The 20,731-nt window shown below is 35.6% G+C and overlaps 1 protein-coding gene across 14 annotated transcripts in view; it reads left to right on the top strand.

Moving 5' to 3' along the window:
• The window catches only part of LARP1B (La ribonucleoprotein 1B), a 133,972-nt gene extending 119,434 nt beyond the window's left edge, over window positions 1–14,538 (top strand). For 6 of the 14 annotated variants that reach the window (XM_045467890.1, XM_045467881.1, XM_045467814.1 and 3 more), the window contains 3 exons: window positions 4,152–4,261; window positions 4,970–5,097; window positions 13,650–14,538. In XM_045467890.1, the coding sequence (XP_045323846.1) occupies window positions 4,152–4,261; window positions 4,970–5,097; window positions 13,650–13,808 (397 nt within the window). In that variant the 3' untranslated portion in view covers window positions 13,809–14,538. Of the gene's footprint in view, window positions 1–328; window positions 845–4,151; window positions 4,262–4,969; window positions 5,098–6,890; window positions 8,162–12,451; window positions 12,996–13,649 lie in introns of those variants that run through there. The other 8 variants (XM_045467847.1, XM_045467839.1, XM_045467811.1 and 5 more) reach the window with 6 other exon arrangements.
• Window positions 14,539–20,731: the final 6,193 nt, after the last annotated feature.

The following is a 20,731-nucleotide window of genomic DNA, read 5'->3' as shown; positions in this document are numbered from 1 at the left end:
AGTTTACAGTTTCTAAGGGTCAAGACTCTAGGAACAGCTTAGTTGGGTGGTTCTGACTCAGATGTCTCATGTGCAGTCAAAGTGTTAGATCCGGCTGCAGTCTCTAAAGACTTGACTCAGGCTGAAAGATCCTCTTCAAGCTTATTCACATGGCTGAAGCTTCAGTTCTTCACCACATAGGCCTACTACTCAGCATTTAATGACATGACTTCAGAGCAAATGATCTAAGAAAGGTAAAGAACTTCTAAGACGAAGACTTGATGTCTTGTATAACCTATGTTTGAAAGTGACATACCATCACTTTTGCCATGTTGTATTATTCACACAGACCAACCTTGGTACCATCCCTGGTAGGAGAAGATTACCCAAGATTGAGAATACCAGGAGGTAGGATCATTTGGAACCATCTTAGGGGTTGGCACAAATTCCAAATGAAATTTGAAAGAGCCTTTAGAGACTTCCCTTGCATGTGCACTTACATCCCCAAATTGACAAATACTTAGAGCCAAATTAGTTGTTAAGATGCCTTGAACCAAGAAAAAATAAGGCCTCTCATGATATGTCCACACTCATCTATCAAATCTCATTTTTTCCTACTAGTGCTCTGGTCCTCTAGGCAACAATATTACTGAACATGTTCTCTGAATTATTGCATCTAGATAGCTATACATATTACCTCTGGTTATTCTGTTCTTCCTCCCTCTGCATTGCTAACTCATTCTTTTCATCCAGGCTAGACCTTGCTTCCTTGAGAAGTGTTCAGGATAAGTTTTGAGAGTTCCTATAGGACAGAGTTGGGACCAAACTGAAAGGGTCAGAAAGAACATGAAGTAGACTTATGCAAGCAATTTATTCCTGGAAAGGGGAAGAAAGGAAGAGATGGAAAGAAGAAAAAAAGATAATTTTACACTCAGTATTTACTTAAATTTGCCGTTCTAAAATGGATTCTACTTGTAAATCTTAAATAAGAATATATTGTTAACCAGATATTGTGATCTTTGAGAGGAATACAAAAAATAAATTTTTGGGGGAAAAAAATCGCATTTACCCTGACTTGTAGAAAAAATAGACTTTAATTTTCATCCAGAATATTTATCTGTACCTCTATTTCTCTCTCTTCTATTCCTGACCTCTCTAATCAATCCCAAAACTGTTTAATAATGTTCTTGAATTCAGATTTTTGGTCTTTCTTATCACAGTTTTAATAGCTACTGCCAATTTACCAGGTTTAGCACAAAAGGAAAAACTTGCCATTTTTGATTTTGGTGTTATTCAAATATATTGACAACAAAACATTTTGATATATTCAAACTATGGTTTGCTACTCATTAGTTAGTGGGTTGTGAAATCAGTTTAGTAGTTTGAAAAATGTCAGACTGCACTGAACATAGGTTAAAATTTTTTATAATTTATATATACATGCAAATTTAGAATTGTTTGCAAAGCTTACATATGCTTTTATGTATACATGTGTATATGAGTATTGTGTCACCAGATAAAATATTTTTCTTACTATTAGATTTAGAAAAGTTTGAGGGGCACCTGGGTGGCTCAGTTGGTTGAGCATCCAACTCCTGATTTCAGCTTAGGTCATGATCCCAAGGTCTTGGGATTGAGCTCAAGATTCTCCCTTTCTCTCTTCTCCCTCTATCCCCCTCCCCTACTCATGCTGTGTCTCTCTAAAATAAAAAGAAAAGTTTGAAAGTCACTGTTATTATTACTCTCAGTGTCTTTTGCTGTTTCTGCAAACGATTTCTGTTTGTTCTTCAGGACTTTCTAATAATTTTCTGATATGCCCATGCCTATCCAAGTCTAGGTTGGGAATTCTTTTTCTGTGTTCCTATATCAGTCTGTATGTTTCTAGTGGTTTTTAACACATAATTTTGGGTCTGTTTCTGCAATGTTCATGACTAACCTGGATTAGCTGTTCCTTAGGAAGTATGTAGCACAGTTATTGTTAAGCATCTGAAGGCTTTGAAATCAGGGCCAAATTTGAATCCCAGCCTATTAATTCACTGTGGATTGGCAAGTTATTAATCACAATAAGCTTCAGCTTCTTTATAAAGTAGGGGAAATTGTGGTAGATACCCTCAAAGGGTTATTGTGAAGATAAAACAGAACATGTTACCTGATACACAGTAAGTGCTCAATAAATTGTTACTGTTATTAGAAAGATTAGTACTGAATCTATCCATTGACTAAATTCAGCAGTAGGATAGTTTTAAGAAGGAAGCAGAGAAATAACCTTTATTATCTTCAATGTGCCATCTCTGGTCTAAGTACTTTATAAATATTTGTGTCATCTATTCTTGAAAAGTATGATATTGTTATCCCCCATTTTCAGGGATGTAATTACAGGCCCAGAATTCAAGTATAGTTCTTTCTGCTTCTCATCCTTTATATTTTCCACTCATCTAAGCTTTCTCACAATGAGGGGTAAGTGAATAAATGGCAACTGAGAGGCTGGCCATTTGCCCCTTGTCTTCACTTCAGCAGTTATGCTGCATAGTTGGATTGCGATTAATGTTATACTTTTGAAAAAAAAAATAATGTCATACTTTTGGTCTTTGGAATTGGTTTGCTAAAAATTAAGACTAAAAATCCAAATATTGTAGTAGTCTATTGGCCTTTACCAATAACCTCTAAGAATTCTAACATTCTTCTAGAATGTCATTTACTTGATAAAACCCAAAACATTCTCAATTCTGCTTTCAAGAAAGAAAGAAAAAAAAAAGAAGAGGAAAAGAAAAGACAGAGACATAGGCTTCACTGCCAAAGATTCGGATTTCATTGGTTTGGAGCAAAGCCTTGGCATCAGTATTTTTAAAAGCTCTCCAGATGATTCTTATATATAGCCAAGGTTGAGATATCAATGCTTTATATTTATATTTATATTTATATATAAGTATATAAGCTAATATCAGTATAATATCACATAAGAGGACTGTCAAGGCATGTTTGTCATTTCTGAGCTGGTGATTCTTTAGTCCTTAGTCCCCTTAGCCTTCAGTCATATAAGCTCAGAGAATAGTATCACTTATGGCTATCAAAACAAGGGGCTCAGGTCAGTGTGTGGGGGTAGTTGGTAGTCCTACATTTCTCTTGGTAGCTTGCCAAGAAACCTATTTATTCTTCTGGGCAGACCATCGCTTTCCATCTTGTAAATAAGGTAGTTACAAAACACACACACATACACACACACACACACACACACCCCTTCATGTGAATAAAAGCCAGGCAAAATTATGTTACAGGTAATGAAGAAATTGTATGTAGTATTTATTCACTAAGGCACCCAGAATGACTTAAGGATTCTAACTAGGAATCTATTAATTGCGACTTGTTTTAGTTGAGTAAGCTAGACATGGTCCTTTTACTGCTGTCCTGAAGACTGTGTTCACTGTCATGGGTTCTGCTCATCACCATTAATTAAATTAAAGATTGAGCCCATGTAGTTTGCTGATCCACTGTCCAAAATTTGTCTTGGGTTCTCTAGGTAGCTTTAGAAGAAAACAAGGAAATTTGCTTTCTGATTTTATGTAGTGATTACAGTTGTTTTAGCAAAATATCTTTTATGAGATGTACTTTATAGCTAAAGTAGGGAAGATCTATTAGGAGCCATTTAATTAGGTTTGTCATTTATAGTTGAATAGGTCAACCACACATAGGGTCTAGGGCACAGAGTATAGTCTTTATCTCTCTTGAGTAAAGATTATGTTCAAGAGTATTTAAAACCACACACAAACATACCATTATAAACCTTGGTTTGGGAAAAATCTAAAACATTCTTAATGCCACTGAATCTTTTGGACATTTCTTCAGAAATACCAGGGAGAGATCCTCTGTCCAAAGGAAGACAACTCTGGTTGTCCACAGGCTGCCTATCATTCTGCAGGTTCCCATTATAGTTCCATGAGGTGCTATGGCTGAGTGAACAAAAATAGCAAAGCCATCCATGAATTACTAATTAACCATTTCAGCTAAAAACAAACAAAAACCTGCATACTAAAATTTACATACATTTAAACTCTTCTGTTTTTTTGCTTGGGGTTATTTGTGTCATGTTTCCATGTATCAGTGCTGCTAAGTATGAAATCTTCACATTGTCATAGCAAAATTTTTATTGTAAACCATTTATTTCCTTTCCGCAGGTATGGATTAGAATGTCTGTTCAGGTTTTATAGTTATGGACTAGAAAAAAAATTCAGACAAGAAATTTTTAAGGATTTCCAAGAAGAAACCAAAAAAGACTACGAATCTGGTAAAACAAAACATCCCAATAATCTTATTCTATTTAGAAATTGTAAAATAAATAGGGAGAGTTCATAACTCTTTTTTGTCAGAGTAGGCCATTTAAGACCTTCAGGCCACTATTATGGTTCTTGATGAAGGATGGATGGAGCACCATATAGTAAGAAGGCCATTCCTATGATGTGTTAGAAAATAACCATACCCATGTGTTTCCTTTATGAAGTAGTATTTTGGCATTTTTTCCTCGACAAAACATGAAAATAATATTCACTGATGTTCCATTACTTGAAAATTCTTTGTAACATCAGCAGGTAGGCTTCAAAAGATGGATTAGCACAGTGGGTAATGGTGCTGACCTTGGGCCAAATGCATAGGTCCAAATCCCATTTCCACTACTTAGTAGCTGTGTGACCTTGGTTAAGTTACTTAACTTTGTTAGCCTCAGTTTATTCATCAGTAATATACATAAGTACCTATATTACAGGGTTGTATGTGGTTCAAATTAGTTTAATAAATAAAAACCATTTAAATAATACCTGTTACATAGTGGATTCTTACTAAATGTTAGCTGCCATTATTATTACAACATCTTATTCTCAAGAACTAGATAAAGTGTTTGCTGGAAGGTAAATGATTAATTGCTGGTAGGATCATGTTCAATATGAATCATTTTTAAAATTCTATATAATTTAATGTGTATACTTTTCTTTGTTATTAGGTCAGCTGTATGGATTAGAAAAGTTTTGGGCTTATCTAAAATATTCTGAATCTAAGACGCAGTCTATTGACCCAAAACTTCAGGAATACCTCTGTAGCTTTAAGAGGTTAGAAGACTTCCGCATTGATGTAAGTTTTAAGTCCTTTCTTCTGTAGTCTTTTTTTTTTTTTAACGTTTATTTATTTTTGAGACAGAGAGAGACAGAGCATGAACAGGGGAGGGGCAGAGAGAGAGGGAGACACAGAATCGGAAACAGGCTCCAGGCTCCGAGCTCTCAGCACAGAGCCGGACACGGGGCTCGAACTCACGGACTGTGAGATCATGACCTGAGCCGAAGTCAGACGCTTAACCAACCAAGCCACCCAGGCGCCCCGATCTTCTGCAGTCTTTTTATTACCTTTAGATTTTGAGCTATCAGTGACTTTCTTAACTTTGATTTTATAATTTTTATTTTTTTAACTTTTTATTTCACAATTTTAATTTTCTAGTTTTGAAATCAAACTTTAAAACAGGTGCAAAAATAGTGCAGAGAATTCCCATATACTCTGTTTACCCAGATTTTCTAAATATTAACATCTTACATAACCACAGTCCAATTGTCAGTTCACTTTAATTTTGATAAGCCCCTATAATTAAACATTTTATAGATTTAGTAACTTTTATGTGGATATGTTACTAATTTCTCACACCACTTTGAAAATTTTTCATTTTCTATGTACCTTCATCCTATAGTTTCCTAAAATGTGCTAATGTAACATGTATTTAGGTTTCCCCACACAATAAAGGTAGGACAAGAATATTATATACATATGTAGAGACAGGAGAATAAACTTTAAACGATTTGACAAGGAAAGCATTACAAAGAAAGAATGGGATGAAAATAAGATAAAAGGAGGAAAAAGAGAAATAAGGACAGAAAAATCAAAAGAACAGAAAAGAGAGAGGTGGAAGGAATGCTAGGTCCATCTCTGCTTAGTATTGTAATTTGTTTGTCTTATATTTTGTGTAAGTAGGTTTGATGGCCTAGCGATGGAATTAATAGACGTGCTTGTCTCTGGAATTAAAGTGTTTCTAGAGCAGCCTAGCCAGTTCTTTCACAAAGACATCCTTGCTCTGTAATAGTGACTTTTGCCCTATCTGAACAGGAACTAAGAATTCAGGCCTCCGCTTTTAAATACAATGGAAGACTGGAGAGGAGGTTATGGTCTTAACTTGTCTACAAATGAAAATATTAGTCTGGTGGTGGGTTCCCAAATCTTTGTAATTGGAAAGGCCTTAAAAGCTGACTTTTTTTTTTTTTTTTTGAGTGCAGAATATGTTTTCACTGCCTACCCTCTCCTTGCTTGCAGTCTGAGGGGACTTGGGAGCCTTATGGATATTTATGTTTGAAAATGTTTAAAATTAATACATCAATAATGCTTTCCGGTCTCCTTATTCTAGAAACCCTAGATAGACTTTCAAACTTGCTAAAGATTATTTAACTTGGTGTCTCTTTCCCCCCTGCTGCTTTCATTTATCTGTTAAACATTATCATTCAAACAAGCCTAGGATAGGTGTTTAGGGTTGAAAGGGACTGGAGTTGACAGAGGTTGAATAAAGCACAAAAAAAGTCTCTTTGAAACATTTTCTTCGAGGCAGGGAACCTAGCTTTATATTTATGCTCTGCAATGTAGTTCAAGCCCCAAAACATATGAGAATCTTAATAAACACATGTTGAGTGAAAGAATGAACAAATACTAGTAGGCTGATTTAGTTGAGGAAGAAATGTAATACCTTAAATTGCTGTTAAGTTTTTGTTATGCTAATAACATCTACTGAAGTGCCAATGTAGTTTCCTTCTTTCTTGAAAAAGCCTGGCCTTACATTTTGAAGGGAGGAAAAATAGTAAAATTGTCACTATGTTGTCTTTCATAATTTGCAGCCCCCTATTAGTGAGGAATTTGGAAGAAAAAGACATTCATCTACTTCTGGTGAGGACAGTAGTCGTCATAGACTTCCATCTAATTCCTCTACAAAGCTACCAAATGCTGCTAAGCCTACATCTGCTAATCAGCTTTAGGTCCCAATAAACTCTCCCAGAAGGAATACTTCACAGGAGTCCAGTGACAATTCACACCAGAAAAGTGCTGCCTCAGTTTCAACAGATGGTGAAATGCCTGAGAAATAGACTGTTATGAAAGTTGTTTGCCCTTGAAATCAACATTTGCATCAGTATTTATTTGGGAAAAATCTTCTGATGTTTAATTGTGATCATCACAAAAAAGAAAAAAGAGGAAAAGTGGTAGCATTTTTTTCTAGCAAGATAAATTCTAAAAACATTTTCCCTGATGTCATGAGCAAGGATAGTTTTGGTGACCTTTTATAGAGATCCTCTATTAATGTATTTTGGTCCCAGTATTTCTTTTTCAAAGCAATTGTTTACAAGAACAGCATTCCTTAAATATATACAAAAACAATACAAGGAATGCCTGACATTTCAGCTCATACTTCTTAAAGAAGATACAGTATGTTGTATTCATCTCTTCTATAGAGCTTTCCTAAAGAATCCGATCACCCCGTTATCAATTCATATTTGAACTTATCAAAAACAAAGGCAGATTACGTATATATTTTTTAAATTCAGAAAAAGAATATGAAATGATACATTTGCTTTTCTTGTTGATGTATAGTTTAATGAAACTTTTTTTTTTCTTTTTTTACTAAAGTAGAACTATATTGCAGTTAAATTGGAGTATGAAGTATGTGCACTTTGGATGCTGAGTTTGCTTTTTTCTCCCTAGTCATACCTCATGATTTCCATAGTTATTGTTGTGCTGGTGTGGAGTGTTCTGAATTGGCATCAGCTGGTTACATATTAGAAGTGATTTGCTTTCTGTGACTCTGTATAAGCCTGCACAAGTAATTGAAAACTGGGTTGGGATTGGTTGGAATATTGTCCTAAATCAATTAAATCTCACACTGTTTTGAATGCATCTGCTATTTGTACATCTGCAGGTGGGTATGTCACAAGAAGTCAAATTATCTTCAATTTAAAAGGAGTAGTTTTTCCTGTTTCTTTTAGTTTTGTTTTGTGCTCATGTTTTCAAGAGTTATAGCAAATTTATTTCTAATTTTTATTGCTCTTGCAACTGATGTAAATGATAGTTTCAGTTTTGTGGGATTAAAAAAAAATAAAACGCTTATTCTAAATTATTTGAATTGATTTTTAATTATTTTGTTTAGATATAGTTGAAAAGCAAAAATATTCAAATTCTGCTAGTAGAAAACCACTCTATTTTGTGAATGAAATTTCAGTTATAAACCTATATCCAATTTATTTACCACATATATTTTCTTGGCAGAGCAGCCAGTTTAATACACTAAATTATTGTTTTCTTTTTGATATTTTTATAGGATGACAACATTGAAAAACATACAATCTTTGGATAAATGGGCTATTCATCAGTAAATGAGATTTTCATTAGTTCATTAGTTTCACCCATGCATAAATGATAATCTGCAGTTTTGTATACAATATTTGGGGGTTATTTTGATGTGTTAATTTTAAGAAATAGTCAAATTTGAATATCCAGAAAATAAATTTACTTAGAGATGTTGGAAAGAGGATGCAAAACAACTAAAGGATTAGAATAATAAATTTCTAAATGTTTTCTTAAGTGGATATGTAGTTCTGGCTTTTCACTGAGAAATTTCCAAACCATGCTTATTAGCTTTAAGGGGATCTCTTGAAATAATCTAAAAAGTTTTCTTGATATCCTTTTTGTGCTGAACACATACATATGAAACATGTATTTAAGATTATTTCCACTCACCATATGCAAATGTAAATTTGATTGGAGAATTGTATATTTTATATGAAAATAGTAATCAAGAGTTTTGTGATGTGTAATAAATTAGAAATTTTATATTATTTTTATTATAAAAGTAATACTTGTAACTGGAAAGTTTAGAAAAGCACAAAGAAGAAAATAAAGTACCTTTTTAAAAAAAGAAAAAAACAAAATTGGCATCATGCTATACATATAGTGTTATGACCTTTTTTCACATATTAGAGGTGAGCATTTCCTGATGTCATTAATATTTTTACACTATGACTTTTACGAGTTATGTAATATTGCAGCAGGTACTTCACATTGCATCATAGTTTATATTTAGCTAATCTCCTGTTGTTGAACTATAGCATGTGGCCAGGTTTGAACTGTTACAAACAATTTAATAATATTCCTACTGATAAATCTTTTTTTTTTTTTTTTTTTTTTTTTTTTCAACGTTTATTTATTTTTGGGACAGAGAGAGACAGAGCATGAACAGGGGAGGGGCAGAGAGAGGGAGACACAGAATCGGAAACAGGCTCCAGGCTCTGAGCGATCAGCCCAGAGCCCGACGCGGGGCTCGAACTCACGGACCGCGAGATCGTGACCTGGCTGAAGTCGGACGCTTAACCGACTGCGCCACCCAGGCGCCCCAATAAATCTTTGTGTATATATCAAATTGGACTTACAGGGACATTCACATTATGCCACTTCACTCTTATGAAAGACCTATCTTAGTACGGTAATGGCTTTTCTCGTAAAAGTGAAAATCTTCTTTGGATTTCTTTCAGTTCTCAAAAACAGATACTAAGGTAGGTCTTTTGTAAAAGTAAAGTGGTGTAACAAGAACTTGAAGAAAGTGAGGGATACTGCTCTTTACGCCATTTCAATTTATGAAAGGTTTCTTAAGAATGTTTTACTCGGATGGCAGGGGACACCTGTATTGCTAGCATAAATTCGTAGGAGTTGAAATTCTAAGTAGAAACGTGTTCCCATTCTAACACACTCTAGAATGGTTGCACGGTTTATACTGAACCAACAGCATCTGCTTTCCTGCATCCTCACCAACACTGGTTATTATAAATCTTTCTCTTTGATAAATTGAGAAATAAAAACACTATTTTAATGTCATTATATTAATGAGGTTATTAATGAGCGATAGTTTTTATTGTTTATTAACTATATTATTTGTAGATGGCTTGATCATATCCTTTATGTCTTTCATGATTATCTTTTTCTGATTGATTTATAGAGCTTTTATACTTATCAAGAACATTAACCTTTTGCTTTCTAATTTTTGTTTCTGTATGTTTAACATGGTATGTATATTTTTTTGGTAAAAAATTTTAAAAATTTACTCCTTAAATTTTAAATTTAAAACTCAAGCAAATAAAAGCATTATTATTCAATGAAAAGAAAAACATTATTGACTATAAATCTAAACAGCCCTACCCAAAATTTATGTAAGTCCCTAGAGACTTTAGATGCTTCCTTTTCAATTTTATAAGTAAAAAGGCAACGTTAAAATATTTAAATCCAAATACTTATTTTTTTTAAGAAATAGGTGGGGCCAAATTTAGAATTTTTTTGTACTAAAAGTAGTTATAAGGAAGAAACTTAGGTTTTAAAATCGATATTTTAGTTTTAAAATAGATTTTATGTTTTAAACTTGTGTTTCTAGTTTTGGACTCCACTCTAACATTCTCTCCTTAACTTTCTCCGACATACTTCTCCTTGTTATTATACCAGTGTTACCACTTTCCTTTCTGTGCTTAATCTTTTTGTTCAGTTAATTTTTTAGTTCTTATCAAACTGCTTATTTTTATTTTATTCTTGTATAGAAGACTGATCCAATAGAGAGTAATACCTGATTCTATCACCACTAGATGGCAGAATGGAATAAGTCAGATCTGTAGTCCTCTGACAGGAGTGTGTGTGTGTGTGTGTGTGTGTGTGTGTGTGTGTGTGTGTGTGTTTTGGAGAATTCTCACTCCATCTTGTGGTGACATATAATTAAATCAATTACTCTTGCATTCCTAATAGTCGTATGAGTCTCAGCAACTCATGATTACCTTGTTAGGGCAATGCCAAACTGTGCTTAAGTTATTAGTAAATAAACACAGCATTGATTTGTATGGTTAAAGATAAAAATACTCTTGCTTTGGGTTTTTGTCCACTTACTTTAAAACTTGAAGTACTTCATTAACATTATTTGTGATTAACTCTCAAGATATAAACAAACAAGAAAATTGTAAGATACATCTGTTTAAATGTGTGGCTAACCTAAGCTATGCAGTTAATTCACACAGCAAGTTAGTGAATGGATCCTGCCTGAAATATGAGAAACTTAAAATTAGATGTTACTTAAAATTTTTTTTATTAAAATTTTTTTTAATGTTTATTTATTTTTGAGATAGATGAGTGTGAATGGGGGAGGGCAGAGAGAGAGGGAGACACAGAATCCAAAGACTTCCAGGCTCTGAGCTGTCCACACAGAGCCCAATATGGGGTTTGAACTCATGAACCATGAGATCATGACCTGAGCCTAAGTCAGATGCTTAACCGACTGAATCACCCAGCAGCCCCTAGATGTTACTTTTATAATATAATTGTTATCACACAGCTAGTTGAATGGCAGAGCAAGAATTTGAACTCAAGTAGTCTAGCTCTAGACCCCATGCTCTTCATCTTAACCAGACTGTTCTTTAACAGTTTGAAACATTGAAACATATGGATACTGACTCTAAAACTGAACTGCAATGATTCTTAACTATTATGAAATTGAGTGTCAAGTCTCCTGGTTAAGACTGTTAGGTTTTTGTATCATGGACATCCTCTGTAGTAATGAATAGTATAGTAGAACATTTAAATATGTACATTGAGTGCTATATGGTACCTCTTTTGGGGGGAAATCATGATTAGGGAACAGTATCATTTATGTGTTTAAATGTTTTCCAGAATTAGGTATGGTAAAAAAAAAAACAAAAAAAAAAAAAAAACAAAAAAAAAAACTAAACTGAACATTTTATCCAGAACATGATTATGAAACTTTGTATTACATTAGGGTTATTATTGTCAAGCAACAATACTATAGTGTTCATAAATAATGGTATGTTAGTCTCAAAAAAGCTTGAGGGAAATATGCCACACAGTTAATTAAAAGGAAGCACATCTGGCTTTATACTTTACCAATTTTCCCAATTAACTTGGCCAATTAAGACATGATTTGGTTAATAGAATGCTTTCTACCAATGTACTATACATATTTGCTTCAGTGAAAAAAGCAGAATGTGCTCTTTGTTGTTTTAATTTTGTTTTCTCCAGGTAGTTTTCCAGGTCTATAAAATTGAATACTTCTTTGCATGTTTTAAGATATATTAGACCTTCATTACAACATGAACATAATCATAGTACATAGTACTATGTTTAATGTTAAAATATTCTGGTTTCCAGTTGAATGCCAGTATAACCTAAGAGGAATCTGCCTTTTATGAGAAGGGCTTTGAGAGGGGGAGGCTCTGTGAGACCCCAAAATTTAGTATGTAGAATTTTATATACTTACAAGATCTTTGGGGGAGATAATCCATGAATCTGAACTATTGTAATGTCTCACTTTTAGTTCTCTCCTCTTATATATTGAGTAATAATTTTGCTTATTATGTTTTTCCAGCATCACCACTATGTTACTTTTGCCTCATCATAAATATCCAGTCTCTGAGCAGGATATGAGAATCTGCCTTTCCATGACCCATGGCCTCTCCCAGGCTCATGACGCTGCGATGACCTCCCACTGCCACTCACTGCTTCTCACTTCCTTTTGCATGAACCAGAGTATATAATCTAAAGACCAAGGGAGGCTTAAAAATAGCTCCCACATTTGTCAAAAACACTTTAAGAAACTTCTCTGGGTTGTCAAGGCAGTATGGTATAATGCAGTGGTACTCAAACTGGGGGTAATACTTTCAGAGGAGTTTACATAGACATAAATCATTTTAAAGGAATCAATTTCCAGATTCTCAACTTCTGTAAGTACTCTTTTGTAAAACTGATTTATCTGCTCAATATGTTTGAGTTCCTGGTAATCTCTTTCCCACTTTATAATTTCCTTACCCATCCCAAGTATTACTCTTGATGTGAAAGCCATTATGGACCACACAAAGGTGAAACCTTCTTTAATGATTCATTGAGCTCTCATAAATTCAAGATTTGCTGAATTTGTGTTTAAGAATATTTCTGTTAAGAGTAAGGCTTTGTTGGGGTGCCTGAGTGGCTTGGTTGGTTAAGCATCCGACTCTTAAATTTGGCTCAGGTCATGATCTCAGGGTCTTGGGATCGAGCCTCACATCAGGCTCCGTGCTGAGCATGGACCCTCTGCTCCTCATGCACGTGCTCTCTCTCTCTCTCTCTCTCTCTCTAAACAAACAAACAAAAACCTGTCTTTATTTTGCTTGGTGTTCGGTGTGTTCAATGAAAGAACATATTTTTATCAAGTCATACAGAATATAATTACTGTCCTCATTTCATCTGATAAAATGTTTAAAATTTTCTACTTCCTGTTTACAAGAAATATTATTTTAAAAATATTTGCCAGAGAAATTTGTTCTTAGCATATTAAAACATTCTCTTTCAGGGCGCCTAGGTGGCTCAGTCAGTTAAGCGTCTGACCTCGGCTTAGGTCATGATCTCTCTGTTTTGAGAGTTTGAGCCCCGCATCGGGCTCTGTGCTAACAGTTCAGAGCCTGGAGCCTGTTTCGGATTCTGTGTCTCCCTCTCTCTCTGCCCTTCCCCTCCCTGCTCTTGCTCTCTCTCTCTCTGTCTCAAAAATAAATAAACATTAAAAAAAATTTTTAAACATTCTCTTTCATTAGATTTCATTAAAAAGTTGGATCATGATTCCTCTCAAGATATGCATTTCCAATAAACTTGTAGCAGAGATTGTCAAGCTGATTAATCCATTTCTCCTTTCCCTGGTGCATACTGCTAGACTGCAAGCCCATCTTCCTGCTGTCTCAGGTTTGCCAGTATAACTGGTTCTGGGTTTTGGAAAGGTAGATGAACTAAGGGGCACCACTTCCAAACCTGCCCACATGATCATGCCATCTCCACGTTCATTTTTCCCTTTCTGGGCTATGTGGAAGCTACATGTTGAAGACAGTAGAGCCTCAAGATGGGAGGAACCTGTGTACCTGAATCACCGCCTCATCCCTTTTGGGATTCCATATTATCAAGCAATAGTCTTCTGTATTAAGCCATCAAGAATTTGATGTTTATCTGTTACAGTAGCTAGTGTTAACTAATGACACAAAATTTACTACCTATGTTTAGTCATTACCCAAATGTGTATATATGTTGTCTTCCTCAATTCTGTATTAATATTTGTAATAAATCCAGAAAAAAAAATTACCAATTAGAACTTATGGTCAGAGGAAAATAAATGAAAATTTAAATTATATACTTATTTTTGTTGTAGATATGTATCTGGTGATAAATAAGACTTTCAAACATTAACATGTATTAAAAATATGGATAAAATGGAATGGAAATACAAGTTCTTGGAGAAGACAGAACGGTGTAAATTTTCTAAATGTTAAAGAAGGGCTTGCTCATATATTTAAAAAATGGATGTAAATGGGTTTCATTGGATTCACTTAAAAGGTGATGTTTATAATTACAAGTATCAATATTCATAATATGCTGGAAAATTTGACCTTTGCAACTATTAACATGAAAAAAATTAAATGTCAGCTTACAATTTTATGAGGAATGCATAAGTTTTGAAAATTAGAAGGTTTTCAAGCAAAAATATTTGAACACTGATGCGAGCAGGGAAAGTGCAGACTTTGGAGTTAAGTAGCTCTGCAGCCAAACTCTGGTTCTGCTGTATCACTGGGCATGTTATGTTAACTTTGGGCCCTTATCCTACTCCCAGTATTTAAATGATAATGCATGTAAATTACTATCTAGCACTAACCTGCTCCTATTAAGTACTTCCAGGAGGGGAAAAAAAAATTAGCCACTCAGGTGAAAAGTAATTCATCAAATCCTTTATTTCTGGGAGTGAATGAAAAGTTAGGTCCAGCAAAGGGTAAGAACTTTATTTGGGAGAGTGGGGATAATTTGGGGACAGAAGGATGAAAAGAAGCTCTGCATGGCAACATAGGACCAGAAGGACCCTTATTTGGGAGGACACTAGGACACTAGGAAGGACAGCAAGGTTGTGAGTAAAAGGAAGGTGAAAAGGAAGCTTAAATTTGCTTTAACTTACTTTGGTTCTAGTCTACCAAGCAATTAAAATAGTTCTCAAATTTAAAAATTGCTCAAAAGATTGCTTTTAAGTTGGTGTAATTATTTTATATGTACCATATATAGCATGTACTTTATGAATCTCCTCCCTTGGGTTCCATGTGACTTCTATTTTAAGTAGCTCCAGAGTGATACCAGAGAATTAAAGTAGGTCAACTGCTACCTGCATTTGTTTCCTTTATAATTCTTTTAAATCTGAGAAAATTCAAGGCATTAAATATGGCAATTTCTTTACCTAGTATCTCTGTTTCTAGTTTGTACCTACTGAGACAGCAGATGAATGCCAGTGGCCATGGCTAGAACAGAAACTGGAGAGGGCTGTGGAATTGCAAAGTTCATGCCTGGTAAATGGACAAATGCAATTAAAAGGATAGCTGGTGTCAGCTGACCTTTGTTACTTTGCACGCATTTGCAAAGATGTATCTACTAGTCATGAAAGCATTATCTTTAATAGCATAAGGTTAAAAACAACCTGAATATCCATCAGTAAGGGACTTGTTATAGTATGGCTATATAATGGGATTCCACTGAGTATACCAACTCAACAGTTGATTAGAAAAAAATGGGATATTCCTTAAGGAATAATAAGGAGTAATCTGTAATCCAGGTTAAATGCAAAAAGCAAGACTTGGGGCGCCTGGGTGGCTCAGTCAGTCAGCTAAGCCTCTGGATCTTGATTTTGGCTCAGGCCATGATCTCATGGCATATATATACTATGATATATATATATATTATATATATATATATATATATAATATTGTGCTGACAGTGAGAAACCTGCTTAGGATTCTCTCTCTCCCTTCCTCTTTGTTCTTCCCCTGCTTGTGCTCTTGCTCCCTCTCTCAAGAATTAAATAAAAAACTTTATAAAAAAAAAAAGCATGGCTCACAGCAATGTGTCTAGAATTCCACCTTTTGATTTTAAAATACTTACATATCTGGCCGCCTGGGTGGCTTGGTTGGGCAGCCGACTTCGGCTCAGGTCATGATCTTGCAGTTCATGGGTTCGAGCCCCACGTCGGGCTCTGTGCTGATGGCTCAGAGCCTGGATCCTGCTTGGGATTCTGTGTCTCCCTCTCTTTTTGCCTCTCCCCCACTATGGTTCTATTTCTCTCTCTCAAAAATAAGTAAACATTAAAAAAATTTTAAATATTTACACATCTGCTTGCAAACAAATTGAATAGCCCTAGAAGGATAAGAAAGTGATTAATAGGGGCACCTGGGTGGCTCAGTTGGTTAAGTAAGTGTCCAACTTCCCCTCAGGTCTTGATCTCATAGTTCATGATTTCGAGCCTGCATCAGGCTCTCTGCTGTCAGCACAGAGCCCACTTTAGATTCTCTGTTCCCCTCTCTCTGCCTCTCCCTCATACACTGTCTCTCAAAAATAAGCATTTTTTTTTAAAAAGTAATAATGGTTACCTGTGGGGAGGAGAACTGGGTAACTGGAGGGTTAGAGAGGATGGAGACTTCTAACCTATTCTATTCCCTTTAAATTTTGTGCTATATGTTATTAAAAAGAAAAATTTAAGTTCTAAGTTTCACACGTCTGAGAAATTAAGATTTATTACTACTGATTTATTGTAACATCCCCTTACATTTCTCTGTAAAGACAAACAGTACTAGCTGATCCATCCATACATACATGTATATATATGTTTATATACATATATATATCTGGATTTTTGGATGTTGGGGTTTTAAGCAGGAGGTAATAAATTATGCACCTTCTCCATCAGTGCCCCAAACCAACTCAGATATACCCAGGAGTCAGAAGAGGAAGGAGCAAAATATCTATTACTGCCAGTAATGCTGGATTTGACAACTGGGTTTAATACTCCTTTGCTCAGAAAGTTGAACTTGCCTGTCCAGAGACAGCTGGACAAATGCAGGCTTCTCCTCAGAGGGAAGTGGCTCACCATTTGGAAGAGGATGAGGAGATGAGGGAAAACTGGTAAGTTCTAGGGAGTTTGGCCGGGTAAGAGGAAGGGAGAGAGGAGCTGAGCAGGACGGCTCAGTTAATCCGCCAGTCTCACCAGTAACACACATGGGAAGGAGAGGAGAGTAGAGAGGAGGGAGGAAACTACTTTTCCCTGTATAAGCTCCTAGAAGGCTTTTAGTGTCTATTCTGTGGACTCCAGCAGCAACGCTGGGAAAAGGAAAGACTGGTTCCTCCCATAAACACCCAGCATTACTGCATCCAGGGCTCTGCGACTGATTACCTGTACCAAGTGATCTCTGCTAATACCCCTGCAACTAGTCTGATTACCATCCCTTGTATGCCTTGCACAGCTTCTTGCCTTTTGCACACAGTTTTCCTGGTCCTTTCTTCCCCTCAATTGGTGCCCATTTTTCTTTTTCAGGTGCAGACTAAGCTCTGCCTTGGCAGCCCTTTGCACCTCTGAGCCCTTTCAGAACGTGTTCCTTGATCGCGTTGCCCCCCCCCCCCCCCCCGCCCCCGTGTATGTTTCCTGTCTTGTTACATTTTTCCTTATGGTTCTAGGCTGTACTACTTTAGCTTTTTAGTCCTAAAGCGATCAATTAAGGAAAGCTTAACTTCAAAAAAAAAAAAAAAAAAAAAAAAAAAAAAAGGAAGAAAAAAAAAAAAGACCACATGGGCCACAGTTATACAATTTAGACATAGGAAACTAAGATTTGTAACTTTTGACCCATTTTAACATCCCAAATACAATATAGAAGACAATGTGTGGTGGAGGAACAGAGACATCCCTTCCCAGGCTATGTAACTTTAGTGTACCATGAGGGAAATTTAATCTCTCTCCTTGTTCCTAGCTCTTGTTTCCCAGGATACTATGGCAATTGTTTGTTCATAGATGCCCCATAAGCTCATGGAGGCGGCTGAGAATTAAGTTGCTTATTAATTCATTTAGTCTTGACCTACATATGGTTGAATAATCACAGGGCCATCTGTCCTCCTTAATTAACATGCAGAGATGAGGAGATTGCTCTCTACCTTCTGTGGATCATGTGTGAATCTTGTCAAGAGGGCCCCAAAACGACTTGCTGCCAGAGTCCTGGCAAGTGCTTATAAGTGAAACCAACAGCTAATAGGAGAGCTTTTGTTTTTGCTTGTTTTGTCTTTTCAAAAAGGCCTCCTGTTGTGAGTAGCCCTTGCTAATTCATCAGCCAAAGGCAATCTCGTAAATGAATAAGCAATGGGGTATTTCCTTTCAGTTTAGGAGATAGAATCAGAAGTTTTCCCAGATGCCTATGAGTTCCATCTCCCACAGGCTTCCACATTTCTCACAGGGTCCTCACACTTGCCTGTATGAAATGGATGGACTAAAGCAGTCTTTTACAGAGTAGTACTACCTTTTGGTGGTTGACATGGAATGTGATGGGTTAAAAGTTGTCAACTAAAACTAGACAAACCCTGGGGCGCCTGGCTGGCTCAGTCAGTAGAGCATGCAACTCGATCTCGGGGTTGTGAGTTTCAGTCCCACGTTGTATGTAGAGATTACATAAAAACAAAACCTTAAAAAATAATAAAAATAATAAAACTCATTGATAATTTTGGAGCTGAAACCTTGGAATATCTGTGAACTTTTATGACCAGAAATTCCTATTTAACAGTTATCAAGGACCTGACCAAATGAAGGGTTTCATAGCTTTGGTGAGATGGATGACCAAACAGTCATGTGGATGATAATAGCTTCCATGTTAGAGTGCTTCCCTGTATACTGCCATATGCTTTACATCTCTCGAGCCTCAGTATATCCTTGTGAGGTACACAGGGCAGGGTTATAATCATCATTTTATAGACCAATGAAAATAATTAAAGAGCCCTAGAAAGGTGAGATAACTTGTTAAGAATCATTGAAGTACAGAGTTGGAACTAACACCCTGATTCTGGTCTCCTTATGAAGTGCTGTTTCCAATATACTAGTACCCTGATGGAGTTTCCATGCATCCCTTACAGTACTCTATGCCATGACAATTGACTTATAATGTGACCACAAGCTGCATTATATCTCTGAGTGCAAAGTGAACCAATCAGACTAAAAAGACATTGGGACTTTACCAGAGATGAAGAACTATGAGATAGCATGAGTTTTGAGTTTTCCTCTTTTCTCTTAAATGCATCTACCACATATTCAAGTTCACCTGCATAAAAATGACAGACTACCAAAACAATCTTGAAAAAGAACAACAAAGTAGGAAGACTCACACTTAACCAATTTCAAAAAGTACTACAAAGCTACAGTAATCAAACAGTGTGGTACTGGCACACAGACATAGACCAATGAAGTAGGACAGAAAGCCTAGAAATAAATCTAGAAATATATAGTCAATTAGTTTCCAACAGGGGTGCCCAGACCATTCAGATGAGATCAGGCATATTCAGGGTGGTATGGGCATAGACTGCCAAGACCAATCAATGGGGAAAGGATTATCTTTTTTTTATATATAAATTTTTTTAATGTTTATTTTTGAGAGAGAGTGTGTGTGAGAGGGTGAGGGGCAGAGAGAGAGGGAGACACAGAATCTGAAGCAGGCTCCAGGCTCTGAACTATCAGCACAGAGCCCAGTGTAGGGCTCAAACTCACGAACTGCAAGATCATGACCTGAGCTGAAGTCAGACACTTACCTGACTGAGCCACCCAGGCATCCCAGGATTATCTTTTCAACAAATGGTGTTGGCAAAACTGGATATTCACATGCAAAAGAATGAAGTTGGACTTTTATACCATAATTGAAAAATTAACTCAGAATGGATCAAAGACCCAAATTTAAAAGCTAAAACTAGAATACTCTTAGAAGAAAATATAGGGGAAAACCTTCATGACTTTGAATAAGAAACTGGTTTCTTAAGTATTACATCAAAAGCACAGGCAAAAAAAGAAAAAAAATAGATGAATTGGATTTCATCAAAATTAAGAACTTTTGTGTATCAGATGATACTTTAAAGAGAGTGGAAAGGTAACCTACAGAATGGGAGAAAATATTTGTAAGTCAATATCTGATAAGGGATTAATATCCAGAATATACAAAGAACTCCTACAACTCAACAACAAAAGGGCAGCCCAATTCAAAAATAGGCAACTTGAATAGACATTTTACTAAAGAATATATAACTATAACTTGCCAGTAAACACATGAAGCGATGATCAACATCATTTGCATTAGGGAAATGCAAATCAAAACCACAATGAGACACTACTTCATACACATGAGGATGACTATTATAAAAACAAAAACAAAAATAATAAGTGTTGGTGAGGATGTGGAAAAATTAAAACTTTGTGCATTGCTGGCAGAAATGGTGCAACCTCTGTGAAAAAAAGTTTGGCAGTTCCTTAAAATGTTAAACATAGAATTACCATTGACCCACCTAGTCTATTTCTGAGTATATATCTAAAAGACTTGAAAATGGGCTCAAAGAAATACTTGTACACCAATGTTCATAGCAGCATTATTCACAATAGCCAAAAGGTGGAAATAACCCAAATGTCCATTGACAGGTGAATGGATAAATAAAATGTGGTTTATCCATACAGTGGAATAGTACTCAGCCATAAAAGATATCAAATTCTGATACATGTTGTTTGGATGAAACCTGAAAACATTTGCTAAGTAAAAGAAGCCAGACACAAAAGGACAAATATTGTATTATTTCACTCATATGAAGT

This window comes from Leopardus geoffroyi, chromosome B1 (genome assembly GCF_018350155.1).
Source record: "Leopardus geoffroyi isolate Oge1 chromosome B1, O.geoffroyi_Oge1_pat1.0, whole genome shotgun sequence".
In the NCBI taxonomy this organism is placed as follows: Eukaryota; Metazoa; Chordata; class Mammalia; order Carnivora; family Felidae; genus Leopardus; species Leopardus geoffroyi.
The sequence above is the reverse complement of the archived record's forward strand: the minus strand, read 5'-3'. Positions and strand labels throughout refer to the sequence as shown.